The 20,137-nt window shown below is 37.5% G+C and overlaps 1 protein-coding gene across 1 annotated transcript in view; it reads left to right on the top strand.

Moving 5' to 3' along the window:
• The first annotated feature begins 15,499 nt into the window (after positions 1-15,499).
• The window catches only part of EPHX4 (epoxide hydrolase 4), a 48,009-nt gene continuing 43,371 nt past the window's right edge, over positions 15,500-20,137 (top strand). Inside the window, exons 1-2 of the mRNA XM_019414169.2 lie at positions 15,500-15,844; positions 18,116-18,201. Coding sequence (XP_019269714.1) covers positions 15,614-15,844; positions 18,116-18,201 — 317 coding nt within the window. The 5' untranslated portion in view covers positions 15,500-15,613. The remainder of the gene's footprint in view (positions 15,845-18,115; positions 18,202-20,137) is intronic.

Below are 20,137 nucleotides of genomic sequence, written 5' to 3'. Positions count from 1 at the left end.
CTCTAATGGACACTTCTCAGTCCCTTGACCTCCCTGCTAATGATCAAAATAGCTAATTAACTTTAACCACTCCTTTGTCATTGCCAATAACTAAAATCTTTCCTTGATCTCAATTTCAAGCACGCTAGTTTCTTACTACTTCCTCATACCTTTTTCTGGCTTACTCCAGATAACCCTTGACTCCAACAATTGTTAGACCTCACCATGACCTTAAAATCCATTAATCCTAATAGATTTTCACAGTACCTCTCCCCTTCTTACCCTCACTGCTTTCCTTATGCAAGTTTCTGTTCCTTATAATTTACTTTCATGTTGTATTCACTTGGCAAAACTCAAATCCTTATTAAATCTGACTGCCCGCTCTGCACCCATGAAGCTGTTTGTGGTTACAGAAACACATGGAACCATAACCAGTCTCACTTCAAATTCATGAGCATAAACTCGTTAGCCATAATGCTGCCCAGAAATCTTACTACCAATGTAGAGATAGTAAGAAACACTTTCCTCTCCACCCCAACTATTGAGAGATCAAAGATTTTTCAGTCTTCTTTTGCTCATCCAAATATAGACATGTCAGGACGTTGAGGGGGTTGTTTTTACAAAATCATGATCATTTACACATGTTACTTGACAGTTGGGTTTTTCTTAATGCATCATGAGCATCTGTCTAGGTCTTTAAATGGACATAGACTAATTCATTCTTTTTTAAAAGTATGTATTTCATTCCATAGAACAGACATATCATGGGGCGCCTGGGTGGCTTGGTCGGTTAAGTGCCAGACTTCGGCTCAGGTCATGATCTCATGGTTCGTGGGTTCAAGTTCCACGTGGGGCTCTGTGTCGACAGCTCAGCCTGGAGCCTGCTTCAGATTCTGTGTCTTCCTCTCTCTCTACCCCTTCTCGGCTCGCTCGCTCTCTCTCAAAGGTAAATAAACGTTAAAATTTTTTCATTTTTTTTTTAAAAGAACAGACATATCATGATTTATATAATCCCCTACTGATTCAGTTGATTCCAGTCTTTTTCTACCATGAACAATGCTGAAGTAAATATACTGTTTATGTAGCCTTGCATAATTGTGCTTCTATTTCTAAAGAGTAGAGTTCTTAAAATGGGATTGCTGGGTTAGAAGTTACAATCAAAGGGAGTAGTTTTTATTTTAATAGGAGGTACCAGATAACTTTTCCAAAAAATGTTAGATCAGGTCACATTCCTAGGAGTTTGAAAGTACTATTTTCCCCATTATTCTCACCAGCATTGGATATTACTGCCTTCATATTCTTTGCTAATCTGAATGAAAAAATTATAATCGGCTTTTTAAATTTCTATTTCCCAGACTACAGGTGGAGTAGATTCTCTTGTATTTGTTAGCCATGTGACTTGCCTAGTAACCAATAATATCCTTTACTCATTCTCCTTTTGGGTTATCTTATCAATGTGTACAAGGCTGCTGCTTCTGCTTCTTCTTCTTCTTTTTTTTAAATGTTGGCCCTCTGGTTTAGAAACATTTTTTCACAATCTACTGCTTGTCTTTTGAGATTTATTGCCTTTTTTTCCATTAAAATTTAAAATTTTATATAGCCGTATGTCTGGATTTTCCTTTATAGTGTCTGGCTATTCTGCCTGGTTTTGGATTGTATCCCCCACGTCAAGATGATAAAATAGTCTTTATTTTGTACTTAAAATCCAGACAATTAAATTTTACACTAAGATTCCAGGTGGATTAAAGACATTTTTATATATAGTAAGAGATAGGGAACCAGATTTCTTTTTTTCTAAATGAACTATCAATTATGCTGCCACAGTTTACTTAGCAAACCTTTGAATGGCAATAGCTCTCACTCTAAGAAATTTATAATCACTTTATCCAATTTGTAAAAGTTGAGTGAAAATAAAAATTAGAATTTTGATTGGGATTAGATTATAATTAAGTTTAGACACCTACCAATTTTGTTTCTAGTATTACAAATATATCCTGCATGAGACCCATTTTTTAAGGCATTGCCAGTCTCAGAGGCAGGGGAAACTCTCTGAGGACCAACCCCCTCCCTGCCACACACACATTTAGTTGGGAGGAGAGCAGTAAGCAACTGAAATGGTAGGGCTCTCTTGAAGTCAGATGCCAGGACCAATGTTGAGGGAATGTTGTCTTCAAGAAGCTGGAGTGGTCCCAGGATGGCTAGAGACATAAGCAGGATCACCACAAATTAAGGTCAAGAAATTAGTATCAAAGATGAATGATACAAAAAGCAAGCCACAGTGGGTGAGAGTTAGCAGAAACAATGAACAACAAATAGAGTTCATCATCCTCTTTCCAGGACTGCAGTAGACTAGCTATTTGTAAAATGTTTAAAGAAATAAGATTTTTGGAGGAAAATGGGCAGATTTGGAAAAAGATTTGTAGGAAAGAAAGTGTTGAAGTAAACCAAAAGCAAAACTCAATGGATGGGTTAAAACAATTAGACACATAAAGAGAAAATCAGCTAGAAATTATATACAGTAAATGTACCAGGATATAGCACAGACAAGGAGAAAGAAAATGCAAGAGCTATTAAGAGATCTATAGCAGGGATTGGTAGAGTACATCCCAAAGAAATCCATACCTATTTTTCAATGGTCTTAACAATACCATAAGCAGGCAGTCAGAGAAATGGAGTGATCACCAAATAGAAATAATGAGTTATTAGCAACAATGACCACCAAAAAGAGTGGAATTATATCTTCAAATTTTTGAGAGAAAAATAACTGTCAGCTTGAAATGCGAAGAAATTTTGGAGGGCTATGATTTTTCCAGAATTAAACATGCATGTGTTAATTGTGAAGTTTATTTTCTTATTGTGTATGTATATATAGCTTTCCTCGCATCACAACCTTTTGATACTGTCCCTTAGGACACAGTTGTCAGTAACAATGTATCTCAATCATGGCTGCTTCTGTTTACTTATTTATTTTTTTTATTAACAAAGTTTCATAACGTTAGCATCTTGTTTTTGCAATCTCTATGTCTGAACTGTTTGTCACAGGAGAGTGTGTATTGATGAAATTCTAAATTTGGGTGGTTAAAAAAATTTCTTTAGGGAGGGAAGGAAAATCTAAACATTTCACTGCTGAATGCAGGTTTCTTTCAGATTGTATGTAATCTATATACATTGTGTGTATAAAGAATGATCTTAGGTAATTGTGCTGTATCTATTTATCACTAGTCTTTGATTAAATAAAAAAGAAAGTTACCAGCTTGGAATTCTGTACCCAGCAAAACTATCAAAATGAAAGTGAAATAAAAATTTACTACAAAATGTTTTACTCTAAAGCAAATGTATAAAGGATATTCCATTTTCATGGAAAGTATGGCAGTGTGAGATGCCCTATTCCATCTTGTAATTATGCCACCTGGAACATATGGTCTCTAATATTGATGTGGCAGAGCAAGATAGGATCACACTGGATGTTTTTAAGGGCCAGACTTGGTAGAGACTTAGACTTCTTGCACTCATATCCTTCTGGCCAGAACCCACTTGGGCATACTTGACTACAGAGCAACATATGAATATAAGTAATTCTCTGTCATACACAGGCATTTCACTTAAGAGGAAATTCGTGTAGTTAATAAACATGAAAAGATACTCAGCCTTCTTATGTGTGGCATATGAAAATTTGAGGCCATAAGAAATAACAGTTTTTACCTACTGAATTAGCAAAAATAAGGTCTCTAACATAAAATGTTGGAGAGGATCAATAGGAACTCATATGCTGCTATTGGGGAGTGTAAATAGATACTGCCATTTTATAACCAACAACAGAATGCACTTTTTTTTTTTTTTTTTTTTTTTTTTTTTTTAAAGCATCCATGGGATGTTCACCAAGACACTATCTCCTGGGTCATGAAACAAATTTAAAACAATTGAAATTATGTAGAGTATTTTCTTTAATCATAATAGTATCAGATCATAAATCAATAACAGACAATAGGAAAATCACAACACTAAACAATCCACTTACGAATAATTGATGGGTCAAAGACAAAATCTTTTTAAGTTTATTTATTTTGACAGAGAGAGAGAATGCAAGCAAGGGGGGCGTGGAGAGAGAGAGAATCCCCAGCAGGCTCTGTGCCGCCAGTGCAGAGCCTGATGTGGGGATCGAACTCATGAACTGCGAGATCATGACCTGAGCCAAAATCAAGAAGCAGACGCTTAACTGACTGGCCGCCTAGGCACCACCAAGGAGGAAATCTTACAAGAAAATTTTAAAAACACAGAAATGAATGTCAACATACAACATACTAAAATATGTAGGATGCTGTTAAAGAGTACTAAAATTTAGAAGTGCCAAGTGCTTGCATTAGAAACAAGGAAAAGTCTTAAATCAATAATCTTAATTCCCTAACTCAACAACCTAGAAAAAGCACATCCAAAGCAGGATCAGAGCAGAGATTAATGAAATTGAAAAAAACAAACAAACAAAAAAAGCTGCTGGTTGAGGGAGAAAAGGTAAAGTGTTTAAACAGCTAGCAAGACTAACAAAAAGACACAAATTACCAACAGTAAGAAAGTAGTAGTGAATATCACCAAAGATCCTACAACTGTTAAAAAAAAATAGAAAGGAATACTACCAATAACTACATTTAAAAAATTGAAGTGGACCAATTCTTCAAATCATAAACTACCAAAATTCAAAATGAAATAATCTGAATAGCCCTGTAACATTAATTTCAATTCATAATTTAAAAGCTCCTGAGAAAGAGATCTCCAAGCCTATACAGTTCCACTGGAAAATTACACCAAACATTTAGGGAAGAATTAATGCTAATTTAAGACAGTCTCTTCCAGAAAAATCTATTCCAGAAAACTCTTCTTCCAGAAATTGGTTATATAATTTTTATCAACAGGACAAAAATTTTCTTTTTTAAGATTTTGATTGCAAGTAATCTCTATTCCCAATGTGGGGCTCAAATTTACAACCCCAAGATCAAGAGTCACATGCTGTACTGACTGAGCCAGCCACGTGTCCCATGACAGGACAAATTTTATCATTGGGAAGAAGGAACACTTCCCAATTCATTTTATAAGGCCAGTATTACCCTGATACTAAAACCAAATACAAAAAAAAAAAAAAAAAAAAAAAAAAAAAAAAAAGACTGCAGGCATTATCTCTCATGAATTTAGTTATACACAAACATCTTCAAGAAAATATTAGCAAATTTTGTAAATGCTACAATAGATGAACATAATTATATACCATGAAAAATTGATTTATTCCAGGTATGCAAAGCTGTTTCAACATTTGAAATTAATCAGTGTAATCCAAAATCCAACTTGTTTGGATTCAGCAAGTTTTTCAGGGAAATTTCTTCAATCTGATAGAGTATCCAGAAAAAATCCACAGCTAATGTTATACTTAATGGTGTTAAGTATAAAGAGCATCCAGAAAAAATCTGCAGCTAATGTTGTACTTAAGACTCCATGATTTCCCCCTAATTTGGGAACATGGCAAGAATATCCACTCTGAACCATTCTTATTCAACATAGAATTAGAAATTCCACCCAATGTAATAAAGCAAGAAAAAGAAAAGTCATACAGATTGTCTCAGTTGGTTTTTTTTCAATTTCATTAGCTATACTTTCCCAAAATAATATCAAATAATGGAAGCGATAGTAATCATTCTTATTTACAATTTTAAAGAAAAGTACAGGATTTCACCATAAGCTATGGGGATTTTTTTTTTTTGTAATTGTAACATTTAAGCAGTTTCTGAATTAATTTAGCTGAATTTTTGCACATGATTTTCTACATGGTAAATCCCAAGAAATCTACAAAAAACTTACAATAAATGACATAAGCAAGGTCACAGGATACAGTATCAACATACAAAAATAAATCTGATCTCTCTTACTAATGAGCATATGGTAACTTAAAAACAGTAACATTTATAATCACTCCAAAGAAAATGAAATACTTAGGTATATGTTTAACAAAATGTACAGGATCTGTATGCTGAAAATTACAAAATGCTTATGGAAGAAATTGAAGAAAAAATTAAACAGACCTATTGTGTTCATAGATTGGAAGACTCAACACAGGAAAGATTCAGTTCTCGAATTAATCTGTTTTAATGCACATCCTATAAAATCCTAGTGAAGTTTTTCACAGACATAGACAAGCTTATGCTAAAACTCAGAATGGCAAAGGCGCTAGAATGAAGAACATTGACAAAAAAGGTGAGAGGAATAATTCTGTACGATATTAAGACTTATTATAAAGCTACAGTAATCAAGAAAATGTGGTATTAATGGAATAGTTGACCCCAGAGCAAAGAACTCAGAAATAGACCCACACAAATAGGCTCAAGTGATTTTTGACAATGGTGCAATTCAATGGAGAAAAGACAGTCTTTTCAACAAATGGTGCTGGAGCAATTGGATATCCATGGGACTGGGAACTCAACCTAAAACTTGTATCTCATCCAAAAAGTAACACACAATGGATCTTGGATTCAGATGTAAAATAGAAAACTATAAAAATTTTAGAAAAAAAAATCTTTAGGTTCTACGGTTAGGCAAAGAGTTTTTAGACTTGATCCCAAAAGTATGGTCCATAAATGAAAAAACTGATAAACTGGATCTCATCAAAATTAGAAATTTTTCTCTGTGCAAAGGTAAGCTACAGATTAGGAAAATATTTACAAACCACATGTCTGACAAGGAATGGCATTTAAGAATACCTATCTATCTATCTATATAGATAGATATAGATATAGATATAGATAGATATATCTCAAAATACAACAGTAAAAAGAACTAATTAGAATGGGCAAAAGACATGAACAAAATTTCACCAAACAGCATATACATATAGCAAACACACATATGAAAGCATGTTCACCATCATTAGTAGCCATCAGTGACATGTAAATTGAAATCACAATGAGCTTTCACTGCACATCTATCAGGAAGGTTAAAATAAAAAATAGTGACTACACAAAATGCTGGCAAGGATGCAGAGAAACTGGATCATTCATACATTTCTTGTGGGAATGTAAAATGGTATCTAGCCACACTAGAAACCAGTTGTCACTTTCTTATAAATAAAACATACAAAGCCTCACCCAGTTTCCCTTTAGCCTTAGACTGTGTGCCGCCATCACCATCATGCTCGGCGCCCACTCTACCCCTTTGCAGTGCAGCAGCAGCCACCCCCCAATGCCAGCCCCTGAGGCCTCCTGTACCCTGCTCTGTCCTCCAGCCTCATGGCCACTTTCCAGTCAATTCCCTGCTGCTCCCAGGAGTTACATGAGACAGATGAGGAGTTTGATGTTCACTGGGCAACATGCTCCAACAAGTCAGATATCGATGCCTGGGAATTGTCATAAAGAGATGAACACACTTCTTGGCTATGATCTGGTTCAAAAACCCAAAATCACTGATGCTACTCTGTGTTAACTGATGCAGATGGTTAAATGATTTTGCTAGTGCAGTTCACATCCTAGAAGTTGTGAAGGACAAAGCAGAACCTCACAAGGAAATCTACCACTATATTATCCAGGAACTTAGACCAACTTTTTTTTTTTTATGTTTATTTATTTTTGAGAGAGAGAGAGAGAGTGTGTGTGTGTGAGCAGGGGAGGGGCAGAGACAGAGGGAGACAGAATCAGAAGCAGGTTCCAGGCTTGAGCTTGTCAGCACAGAGCCCGATGTGGGACTCGAACTCACAGGCTGTGAGATCATGACCCCAGCAAACTCTACCACCTATAGGACACTGATCATGACCTACTACAGCTGGGGAGAAGAAAACAGAAATAAACCTAATCTGGGACAGGGGCAGGAAATGTATCATGGCTCTAGACCATTAGAGAGACCCTGTCACTGGGGACAGGAAAGATCATTGAGAAGATCTCACCTTGAAATCCAAGATGCTCTGATATCCTAATATCCATAGTGTCTGCCTGTGAGGTTGAATTAGAACAGCAGAGAATGCCCTTTTCCCTCCTGTACTTCCTACCACCACGGTAATAAGCATTCAGTAACAGAAGCAGTCCACTGCTATCAGAGGAGCGAAAGCATGGAGAGAGACCATCTCTCTATCACCAAGCATAAAGAAAGACTTAAAGATGAGCATGTAGCAGATACTGAGAAAAATTCACTGGCAAACCAGTCTCCACCCTAAACACAGGGTAACACTAGAGAAATTTGAAATTTATGGTATTGTTGGGGGTAACCATAGCAACAAATCCAACAAATCCAATCAACATCTGACTAGACTGACAACCTCCATACTAAAAGCATAGCAAAAGAAAACACGTGTTAATCTTCAGGCAAAAAATAGATATCTTTCTCTATAGTCTTACACACAATGTCTTTCAACAAAACTTGAGACATACAAAACATCAAGGAAAACAAAAATCCCACTGGTAAAGGTAAAGCAATCAAAAGAAAGAAAAAGACTAAAGGATGATACATAGCTGAAAATATTTTTAAAAATTTAAATGACTATGATTAACGTATTAAAAGCTCTAGAGGAAAAATGGGCAATGTGTGATCAAATGTGTAATTTCAGGGGTGCCTGAGTGACTCAGTCAGTTGAACATCCAATTCTTGATTTTGGCTCAGGTCATGATCTCACAGTTTGTGCAATCAAGCCCTGAATCAGGCTCTGTGCTGACAGTGCAGAGCCTGCTTGGAATTCTCTCTCTCTCTCTCTCTCTCTCTCTCTCTCTCTCTCAATCTCTCTCTCTCTGCCCCTCTCCTGCTCATCCTTGCACATGCTTGCTCTCTCTCTCTCTCTCAAAATAAATAAAACTTAAAAAAAGTTAAAAATGGGTAATTCAAATAGAAAGATAGAAATCCATAAAAAAAAAAAATCAAATGGAAATGCTAGACATGAAAAACCTGGTAACAGAAATGAAGATAGTGTTTGATGGGCTTATCAATAGAATCAATACAGCCAAAGAAAGAATTAGTGAACCTAAATACTGATCAAAAGAAATCACCAGAACAAAAAAGCAAAGAACACAAAAAGTAAGGTGTGGTGGAAACAACAAAACAGAATGTCCAAAAGCTGTAGGGCAATATTAAACAGTATAACATAAAACCGAAATCTCAGAGAAGAGAGAGATAATGGAATTAGAGAAATATTTGAAAGGACAATAGCTGAGAATTCTTCAAGATTATTATGTATTGGAAAAAGCCTCCAGTTTTTCCTTCTAAGTAGGGGGAAACCCTCAGTTCTTTCTCCTGTGTGCCTCTTTTACTACTCATATAGTAGGGGTTTTCCCGCCACCAAGCAATTCTCTGCAATACCATCTCAGTGTCCTCTGATTTAACTCAATTCTGACACTGTCTACCTGGAGATAGCATCAGATCCCATGAGACTGACCCCCACCTCAGAGGTCCATTGCAAGTAGTATGTCACCAGGTTACTCACAACTTCTATCCAACTTGGCTACAATTCACAGGTTCCCATGAACTCCTTTCACCTTGGATTCAATTATTTGCTAGAGTGGCCCACAGAACTCAGAGAAACACTTCTGTTTACCAGTTTATTAAAGGATATAATTAAGGATAGAGATGAAAAGTCAGATGGAGAGATACATAGGACAAGTTGTGAAAGGGTCCTGAGTTTAGGAACTTCTGTCCCTGTGAAGTTGAGGTACATCATCCTGGTACATGGATGTATTCACCCACCTGGAAGTTTTCTGAGCCCCAGAGAATTGAGATTTTTATGTAGGCTTCCTCACATAGGCATGATCAATTATTAACTCGATTTCCAGCCCCTCTCCCTCTGGAGGAGGCAGGGAGCTGAAAGTCCAAGCTTCTAATAATGGCTTGGCCTTTCTGGTAACCAGTCACCATCCAGGAGCCATCCAGGAGCCCACTCAGAGTCACCTCATTAGAACAAAAGATGTTCCTAGTGCTCTCACCACTATGAGTTTATGAAGGTCTTAGGAGCCCCGTGTCAGGTACAGGTTAAAGAGCAAATATTAGAACAAACGATGCTCCTAATGGTCTCATCACTTAGGAAATTACAAGGGTTTCAGGAGCTCTGTGACAGGAACTAGGGACAGAGACTAGCATATTTTTTTTCCCATTATTTCACATAATGAAAGACACAAAACCATAAATTCAAGAAGCTTATAAAATGCTAAACAAGATAAATACCCACCCACCCCTAATCCCACACACTTGGATATATCATATTTAAACTGCTAAAAGCAAAGACAAACAGAAAATACTGAGATACTCAAAGTAAAAAAGGCATTAAATACAGAAGAACAAAGATAAAAACACAGCAGTCCTCTCATCAGAAACTGTGAAGGCCATAAGACAATGAAGGGACATCTTTAAAGTTCTGAAATGAAAATCCTGTCAACCTAAACTTCTATATCCACTGGAAATATTTTCAAAATTGAAGGAGAAATAAATACTTTTCAAATAAACAAAACCTGAAAGAATTTATTGCCAGCAGACCTATTCTACAAGAAAGGTTAAAGTTCTCTGATAGAAGGAAAATGATACCAGAGAGAAACTTGTATCTATATAATGAATGAAGAACACTGAGAATGGCATACATGGAGGTAATTATAAAAATTCATTTTATCATATTTATAAATGTTCCAAAATATAACTATCTAAAGCAAAAACAGTAGGATTGTGTAGAAAGACAGACAAATCCCCCATTATTGATAGATTTCAACATTCTTCTCTCAGCAATTGATGAAACAAGTAGACAGGATATCAGTAAGGATCCTAACAGTCCTGAACAGCATTGCCAACCAATTTACCTAATTAACATGTATACCACACTCCAGGTAACAACAACTTTTCAAATGCAGTTGGAACATTCACCAAAGTAGACCATATTCGGAGACATAAAGCAAACTTTGACAAATTTAAAAGAATAGATAGTTTCCCAGGTAAATTCTTGGACAATACTGGATTGAAACTAGAAATTAACAACAAAAAATATATCCACAAAATCCCCTCAAATATCTGGCAATTAAGCATTTCTAAATAACACATTGTAAAAAGGGTAATCACATGAAGAATTAGAAAATACTTTGAATTTTATAAAAATGAAAACACAACATATTCAAATTTATGGGATGCAGTAGAAGCACTAAGAGGAAATTTTTTTTTTTGCGTTAAATGCTTACATTAAAACATAACAGATTTCAAATCAATCATTTAAGCTTCTATCTTAAGAAACTAAAAAGAGAAAAGCAAACTAAACCTAAATCTAGCAGAAGAAAGGAAATTAGAGCAGAAATCAATGAAATTAATAGCAAAAAAAAAAAAAAAGGAAAATAAAACCAAAAGCTTTCTTCTCTAAAAAAATAATAAAATAAGCCTCTAACCAGACTTACCAAGAAAAACAAAAGACACAAATTATGAATGCCAAGTGTAAAAGGGAGGACATCACAAATCCACAGACATTCAATAGATAATAAGGGCATGAAGAGCGCTATGGCCATAAATTCAACAACTTACATGAAATGGATAAAATTCTTGAGACAAAATAGCAAAGAAGAAACAGATCACTGAATAGTTCTATAACTATTAAACATATTGAAGTATATTTTAAATAAATAAATTGTATTTTAAAATCTTTGAGAAAAAAGAATTAAAAAAACAACTCAAGGCCTAGGTGTTTTTTTTGGATAATTCTACCAAACATTTAAGGAAGAAATAATACTAATTTTATATAAATTCTTCCAGAATATATAAGAAAATAGATAAGAAATATAGATGTAAAAATCATCAACCAAGTATTAAGTTGATTTCAACAAGCTACAAAAAATATATATTTCATGATCAAGTAGGGTTTAATCTGGGAATGAAAGGTTGGTTCAACATTAAAAAATTTTATATGTAATTAACCAAGTCAAAAAGATTAAAGAGGAAAAACTATGATTATCTCAAGAGAAGCAAAAGCCTTTGACAAAATTTTACCTCCATTTATGAAAAACAAAAGAAAGCAAAACAAAAAAAACTCTCCAAAACCAGAAACAGAAAAGAACTTCCTCAACATGATAAATGGCATCTAATTAAATATTTAGCTAATATAATGTTTGACAGTGAAAGACTGAATGCTTTCTGAACCCTAAGATCAGGAATAAGGTAAAGATGTCCGTTCTCACCACTCCTGCTCATTATTGTACTGGACGTCCTAGCCAGTGCAATATGGCAAGAAAAAGAAATAATAGGCAAACATACAGGAAAAGAAGAAATAAAACTGTTTCTATTCACAGATGACATGGTTATCTACATAAAAAATCCCAGTCTTTCAAAAAGGTACTAGAACTAATAAGTGAGTGTAGCAAGGTCTCAGGATCCAAGACAAAAACCAAAAATCTAGTAATAAGCAACTGGAAATTGAAAAAAGTAGCATTTACAATAATATAAAAAAAGAAATACTAAGGTATAAATCTTGCAAAATATATGCAATATTTGCATGTTTTAAATGATAAAAAAACTAATGAAAGAAATCAAAGAAGATCTAAATAAATGGAGTGATATATCATGTTTATGGACTGAATAACATAATATTGTTAAAATATCACTTTTCTCCAAGAAAAGTGTATCAATAGATACAATGCATTTCAATTAACAATTTTTGCCTAAAAATAGTAAATACTAAAAAAAAAATTTTGGAAAAGGTTAAGTAACTTAAGAGTAGCCAAAACAATTTTTATTTATTTCCCAATGCTTATTTATTTATTTTGAGAGACAGAAAAAGAGAATGAGTGGGGGTAGTGGGGAGAAAGAATATCCTAAGCAGGCCCCACGCTCAGTGTGGAGTCCATTGCAGGGCTCAATCCCACAACCATGAGATCATGACCTGAGCTGAAATCAAGAGTTGGAGGCTTAACTGACTGAGCCAGCCAGGTACCCCCAAAAACAATTTTTATAAAGAAGAACAAAGTTTAAGGACTCATCTGAATTCTAGACTTACTGTACTACTTTCAAAAGTAGTGACAAGTGTGGTACTGGAGAAAATACAGACACACAGCTCAACGAAACAGACTAGCAGCTTAGAAATAGTCCTGCACATCAAGTGATTTTCAACAAAGGCACAAAGGCAATTCAGTAGAGGAAGAACACTCTTTTCAACAAATCGTACCAAAACAATTATACATCCACATGCAACACATAAATGTCAATCCATACTTTGTACCCTATACAAAAATTAACTCAAAATGGATCATAAACCTGGTTCCTCAAAAAAAAATTAAAAACGGAATTACCATATGATCCAGTAATTCCACTAATGGGTATATACCCAAAGACTACAAAAACACCAATTCAAAAAGATATAGGCACCCCTGTGTTATTACAACATTATTTATAACAGCCAAATTATGGAAACAGCCCAAGTGTCCATCCATAGATGAATGGATAAAACAGATGTCTCTCTCTCTCTGTCTCACACAGGAATGTTACTCAGCCATAAGAAATAATGACATCTTGCCATTTGCAACAACATGGATGGATCTAGAGGGTATAATGTCAAGCAAAATAAGTCAATCAGAGAAAGACAAATTCAAATTTTTTTGAATTCATAACATATGAATTCACTCATGTGGAATGTAAGAAACAAAACAAATGAATAAAAAAGGAGATATATTAAAAAAAACAGACTCTTAATTATAGAAAGCAAACTGATGATTAGCAAAGAAGAGGTGGGGGGAATGGGTGAAACAGGTGAAGAGGATTAAGAGAACACTTATCATGGTGAGCCCTGAGTAATGTAGAGAGTTGTTGAATCACTATTAGTTTCAGGTGAATTAGTGCATTTGTCAGGTGAATTCACCTGAAACTAATAGAACACCATATGTTAGCTATAGTGCAATTAAAAATGTTTACATAAACAGTAAAAAGTTTTGGAAAAAAATTATTCATAGACCTAAATATAAAAAATAAAGCCATAAAACTTCTAGAAGAAAACAGAGGAGAAAGAAATCCTGTTAACCATGAGTTATGCAAAGATTTCTTACATACAAGACCAAAAGTACCATCTATAAAAGACAAAAAGTGATAAATTGGATGGCATCAAAATTAAGAAATTTTGGGCGGCACCTGGCTGACTCAGTCAGTGGAGTGTACCACTCTTGATATCAGGGTCATGAGTTTGAACCCCACACTGGGTGTGGATCCTACTTTAAAAGAATAAATACATAAACAGAAATTTAAAATACAAATTAAATTCTGCTCTTCAAAAGTCTCCGTTATAAGACTGAAAAGGCATAGACAGTCTGGGAAAATATTTGCAAATCGCATGATGTGTGATAAAGGATTTGTATCCAAAGTACATAGACAAATCGTGAACTCGATAGTAAGAAAACAAACAACACAATCTTTTAAAAACGAGTAAAAGATTTTAACAGACACGTTGTCAAAGAAGAATATATTCGAGTGGCACACAAGTACATAAAGATCCCCACACATTATTAGTCACTAGGGAAATGTAAAATAAAATTTCAATGAGATGCTACACACTTCCTGGAATTACAACAATTGAAAATATTTTTTTTTTTTTGACAATACCAATTTCTTGCAAGAATATAACCAAACCATAACTCCCATCCGTAGCTGGTATGAATTCAAAGTTGTACAGTTTGGAAGCCAGTTTGGCAGTTTCTCATGAAGTTAAATGCACGTTTTACCTGACCCAGAAGTCCCACTTCTAAGTACTCACCCACGTGAAAGAAAAACTTAAGTTCACCCAAAAAACTTCACACGAATGTTTACAGTGGTTTTATTCCTAACCACAAAACTGGAAACAACTCAAATGTCCTTTAACTGGGTAATGGATAAACAATATGGCACATCCATTCAATGAAACACTAGCAAGCAATAAAAAAGAAACAATATATGGAGCCGCGTAGTTGCATCTCAGATGCATTATGCTAGGTAAAAGGAGCCAAAGACAAAAAGTTACATATTTCATGATTGCATTTATATAATAGTCTTGCAAAGGAAAACTTACAGGGATGGAAAACAGACCAGGGGTTTCCAGAGGCGTGCCGTTGGAACCGGCGAGGCCTAGCTGGGCTGATAACCACTCTCAACCTTGTTGGAGACCATCAACACCTTCAGAAGAGTGTTAGGAATGAATAAAGTAATAACGTCTGTCATATAGTATGGCAATCGTTCACTGCATCTCTTGGCCGCGCGCCCCCAGAATTCTCTGATCCAGAAAAAGGCCTAACGAAATGCCAGCAGTTAAGCAGGCAATGGGAGGACTTGAACACGGGTCAAAGTAAGAGCGGAGGATGATTTGGGAAAGTCTCACCTTCTTGTTCCCCACAGTTTGGCAATTTCGAACCGGGGTCTCACTCTGCGGAGGAAGGCCGGGCTCTGCCCTCGCCCAGTCCCGGGCGGAACCTGCAGGGCAGGGGGTCTGCCCCGCGGTGCTCCCGGGCAGGGCGCAGGGGCCCCGAGCGCGCACAGTGAGCGCGGAAGCCCGCGGCCGGGCCACGGGACGCCGGCCGAGCGCAGCCACCACGGGGCCCCGCAGGGAGGCGCGCCGCCGCGCCGGCTGTCTCGCTCCGCAGCCCGAGTGAGCGCCGCCGCTCCTGCGCCTCGGAAGGGCAGCGGGCCCCGCCGCCGGCCCCACCCGATGGCGAGGCTGCGGGACTGCCTGCTCCGCCTGACGGTCACGATCCGGTCCCTGCTCTTCTGGTCCCTGGTCTACTGCTACTGCGGGCTCTGCGCCTCCATCTACCTGCTCAAACTTTTGTGGAGCATCGGCAAGGGACCCGCTCAGACCTTCCGGAGGGTCGCCCGGGAACACCCTCCCGCGTGTTTGAACGACCCCTCTTTGGGTACCCACTGCTACGTGCGGATCAAGGTGAAGGCCGGCGCGGCCCGGCGGTATCGGGAGGGAACGTGACCGCCGCGAGAGCAGAGCGCGCGGGGCTGCTCCTTCCATGACGCCCAGCGTCCCTTAGGGTTCCTGGGTCTCGCCAGAGCGCGCGGCGGAGACAGGGAAGATACCAAGGGGAAGCAAGCGGGGCGAGGTGTGGCGGGACTGGGGTCGGGCGCGCGCGCGCGCGTGTGTGTGTGTGTGTGTGTGTGTGTGTGTGTGTGTGTGTGAGTGAGTGAGTGAGTGAGTGTGTGTGAGGTTGGGGGGGGGAGGGAGTGAGAGGGAGAGAGAGGAACTGAGAATAGGTTATGTGGAGGGTCTCTCATCAGGGTCCTATATATATTACTGTCCCCTCCTGCTCCACCACAGCAACCCAGAATAATTCTGCTCCCTGTAAGGGAAAGCTGTCTCGTGTCACCTTTTTGCCCTTTAGAACTCAGATCAGCTGTAGGGGATTGTTCCTAGGCGCCCTACTGTCTCATGAGGCTGTCTTTGTCCAAATTTTAGAGATTGAAAGAGTAAATAGAGTAAGTCATTGGAAATAGGACTTTTATTCAGAGTAGCGGAATGGAGCGTTCGCAGATGACCTAACCAGTGTGAAACAATAAACAAATGGTATATGTTTGTGGGCAAGAAAGCAGACTTATGAAGTCAGAGACCAAAGGAGTGGAATAAAAAGCAAATGTCAACCATGCATTCAGACTGGAACTGTTCATGCTCGTCCCAAGCCTCCTGGCAGCCCATGGATATTCCATTTCCTGAGGCTCCAGGTGGTGAAGAGATACAGCTTTTCATGATGCACCCTGCAGTCTGACTCACAAGACTTTCAAAACTAGCTTCACATGAGGGGATATTTATGTCACCAAGTGGAGGATTCCTAATAGGAGCTAGAGTGTCCAGCAGCTAGAGTTCAAAAGACCACGGGCACATTTTTCTTACCCTTATTCAGCCTGGGGTTGATATGAGAATAAAAGGAATTAATATATGGGGGGAAAAAACTTTAAAAGACAACAAATAAACAAAAACTTAGAACAGCGCCTAGTACATGGTAAGTGCAATAAAGTATTTGTTCACTAAATCCAATCAAGTGGCCAAGATTCATCACCAATAACAGAAGTTACTGAACTTCCAGAAAGGCATTTTGCAATTGAGGGTAAAGTCAGGTTTGTTATCTGAGGAAGAAAAGCAGTGAGAAAGAATCATCTGGAATTCCTCATAATGCTTTTCCCCTGACTCTGGCCACCCTAAAGAGTTGCCCCAGAGACAGAACCATGGAGTGGAAAAGAACATTGTCCTGCAAGGTAGAAGAAAATGGGGTTCTGCTCACAACCCTGCTCCCAACCACCTTTATGACCCATGTTCACATCTTTGAACTTCGGTTTCCTAACCTGTCAAAATGATGGGGTTGAATTAATTGACCTTTTAAGATTTCTTCACATCTGAAAACCCCTTTGCTTGGGTTACCTGATATAACACCCAGTCTCTGGGCTCAGCTTTTGGTTCTTGGTTTCTTTCTTCACTTCTTTCTGAGTTTTTGTTTTCTTTTCTTGCTTTTTTCTCCATTTTCCTCTTTTCAGCTTGCCTTATATTTGCTGTATTCCTGTCTCACCCCTATGCTTTTCCTTGGGCAGTCTTGTCTCCCGCATGCAGAGAAAAGTCTTGAGCACTCAGAGCATCCTGCTGTTAGAAATACATTGACATGACATGAGGAGCAGGAGGCAAGGGGAACGGTACATACAACTCTCAACTTAAAATAATAATGTGGGAAGGAGAGAACTAAAAATAAGGAAAGGAGGTGTGAATTATATAACTGATGGCACAGCTCTTGACGGGCAAGCTGAGAAAAGTACATGACTAGGAGGTAAACACGGCAGGAATATAAATTCAGATCAGAATTATTTACATGTCCTGCAGAATTTGAATGAGATGGAATGTGACACATCAGTAAGATGAAAGTCACAAATTGTGACACTGTTCCAGAAGCTTATAACATACAAATTGACCTTGTAAGGAGAACAAGACGGGAAGAGGGAAGGTACTACAAAGAGCAATGTTTAGAAAAGTAAATCTAATTTGCCCTATTAATAAATCATGGGACTTTTTTCCTTTTTGAAATTCAATAATATTTATTTTATTTCTTGATATTAAAAATAATGCAAGTTTTTTCTTTAATGAAATGGAAATACTAAATGCACTTACTTTGACAATCAACACAAGATATCACTAAAATTCCATGCCCTCTATTTTCTACTGCAGGATTCGGGGTTAAGATTTCATTATGTTGCTACTGGTGAAAGAGGCAAACCACTTATGCTGCTGCTTCATGGATTTCCAGAATTCTGGTAAACTTGCCAACCAACTTTTTCATGTGCATTAAGGACTTGTCTTATCACAGTGTCATTGTCTTGTTATGACTTTTCATGGACCTTACTCTATGCCCACTTACCCAGTTATCCTTCCCTATGGTTTTCCTTGTATTCTAAAGGAACGTGCATGGTGCTAGCCTTTTTTTTTTTTTTTTTTTTGAGAACTAAAAGAAGTATGGTTTAGTGTTTCAAATTTCTGAACTAGCTACAAAACAGTTTTTATAGTATTTGCTGCCAGCAAAATACAACATTGGGTAGGAAAAGGAGATTTGAAAGAAACCAAAGGCATAGAGTGCCTGTTTATCTGGAAGCTTCGGGTGAAGCCTGGGGTAAGAGGAAGGTGGAGAGAGAGGAGAGGGCTCATGGAAATTGAGAATGAACTATTTCCCAGCACATAGCAAAAGGCTCATATGAATGCAGGACAAATGAAAGACCTGAATATTTCACATTAGGAAAAAACCTATAACCAAAAATACATAGTTGTTAGTTACCTAGGAGAAAATATTCTGTTCTCCTTTGAACCTGAGTACAGATGAAAACAACATATGATTAAACTTTTAAAAAATGGATATCTTGGGATGCCTGGGTGGCTCAGTCGCTTAAGCGTCTGACTCTTGGTTTCAGCTCAGGTCCTGATCTCACAGTTTGTAGGTTTCAGCCCTGTATCAGGCTCTGCGTTGACAGTGTGGAGTCGGCTTCGGATTCTCTCTCTCTCTCTCTCTCTCTCTCTCTCTCTCTCTCAAAAATAAATAAATAAACTTTTTTTTTTTTTTAATGAATATCTTCCTGTGGGGGCGCCTGGGTGGCTCAGTCGGTTGGGTGTCTGACTTTGGTTCAGGTCATGATCTCGTGGTTCATGAGTTAGAGCCTGCTGACAGCTCAGAGCCTGGAGCCTGCTTTGGATTCTGTGTCTCCCTCTCTCTCTCTCTCTCTGCCCCTCCCCCACTCACGCTCAGTCTCTTTCTCTCTCTCAAAAATAAATAAAAACATTTTTAAAAATTTACAAAAATAAATATCTTTTTAACCAATGCTACATATGGTGGTAAAAGAAAACTGGATTTTTGATAACACAGAGCTATGATTTTGAGACAGTTCACAAACCATAAAAAAATGGATGAAAAATCATCATATTCTCTGAGCTGACGGAAAGGGAGAATATATGGTATCTTTTTAAAGGTCTGGGACAATGCCCTGTCCCCAAATTTCTCCCTTATTATCACTCTTAACACCTAGAATTTCACCATTACATATTCTGCACCTCCTTCGCAGTTTTAAAGACTTTGTGTTATCCAAAGTCCTGATTAAAAATGTACGTGGTTCTGAAAGAGGTCTGACCCTAATATACTTCAGTTAACATTTTATCAGTGAAAGAGAGTTTATTAATAAATACATTGAGAATGCCAGCACACTAGGAAGTATTAGGCATTGAAGAAAAGAATGGGCGATGGCAAGACCCCATTTACCTCATCATTTTTCCAGAGCAAAAAGGCTATAGATGTCTTTTTCTGAGATATTCCCTTCACAAAGATTTTCCTCCCCTTGGATTTGCCTACATGAATAAACATAAGTCGTTTTCATGTTAAACTTTTATCTGTTCTTCCATCTGGAGACAACTTAATTAGGTGGTAAACAACCCAGTGCAATTTAAGCATATGTATGTGGACTCGTTTAGTGGAGTGCTTGATATGATTGGTTCACAGTAAGATGTAAGTCTGAAGCCTTAGTCAAATCTGCATAAAGTAACATGGGCGGTGAATTCTGGCTTAATCACTTACTTGCTGCAGGATCCTGCACGATCATCTGCAATAATCTAGCAGAGCTGTTGTGAAGATAAAGAAAGGCAAAATATGCAGAAGGCCTTTTACATAGCCCCAGAGAATATTCTGTAAATGTTTCCTTTTCTTCCTTCATT

This window comes from Panthera pardus, unplaced genomic scaffold, assembly GCF_024362965.1.
Source record: "Panthera pardus isolate Hobbes unplaced genomic scaffold, ASM2436296v1 HiC_scaffold_11, whole genome shotgun sequence".
Classification (NCBI taxonomy): Eukaryota; Metazoa; Chordata; class Mammalia; order Carnivora; family Felidae; genus Panthera; species Panthera pardus.
This window is presented reverse-complemented; position numbering and strand designations above follow the sequence as displayed.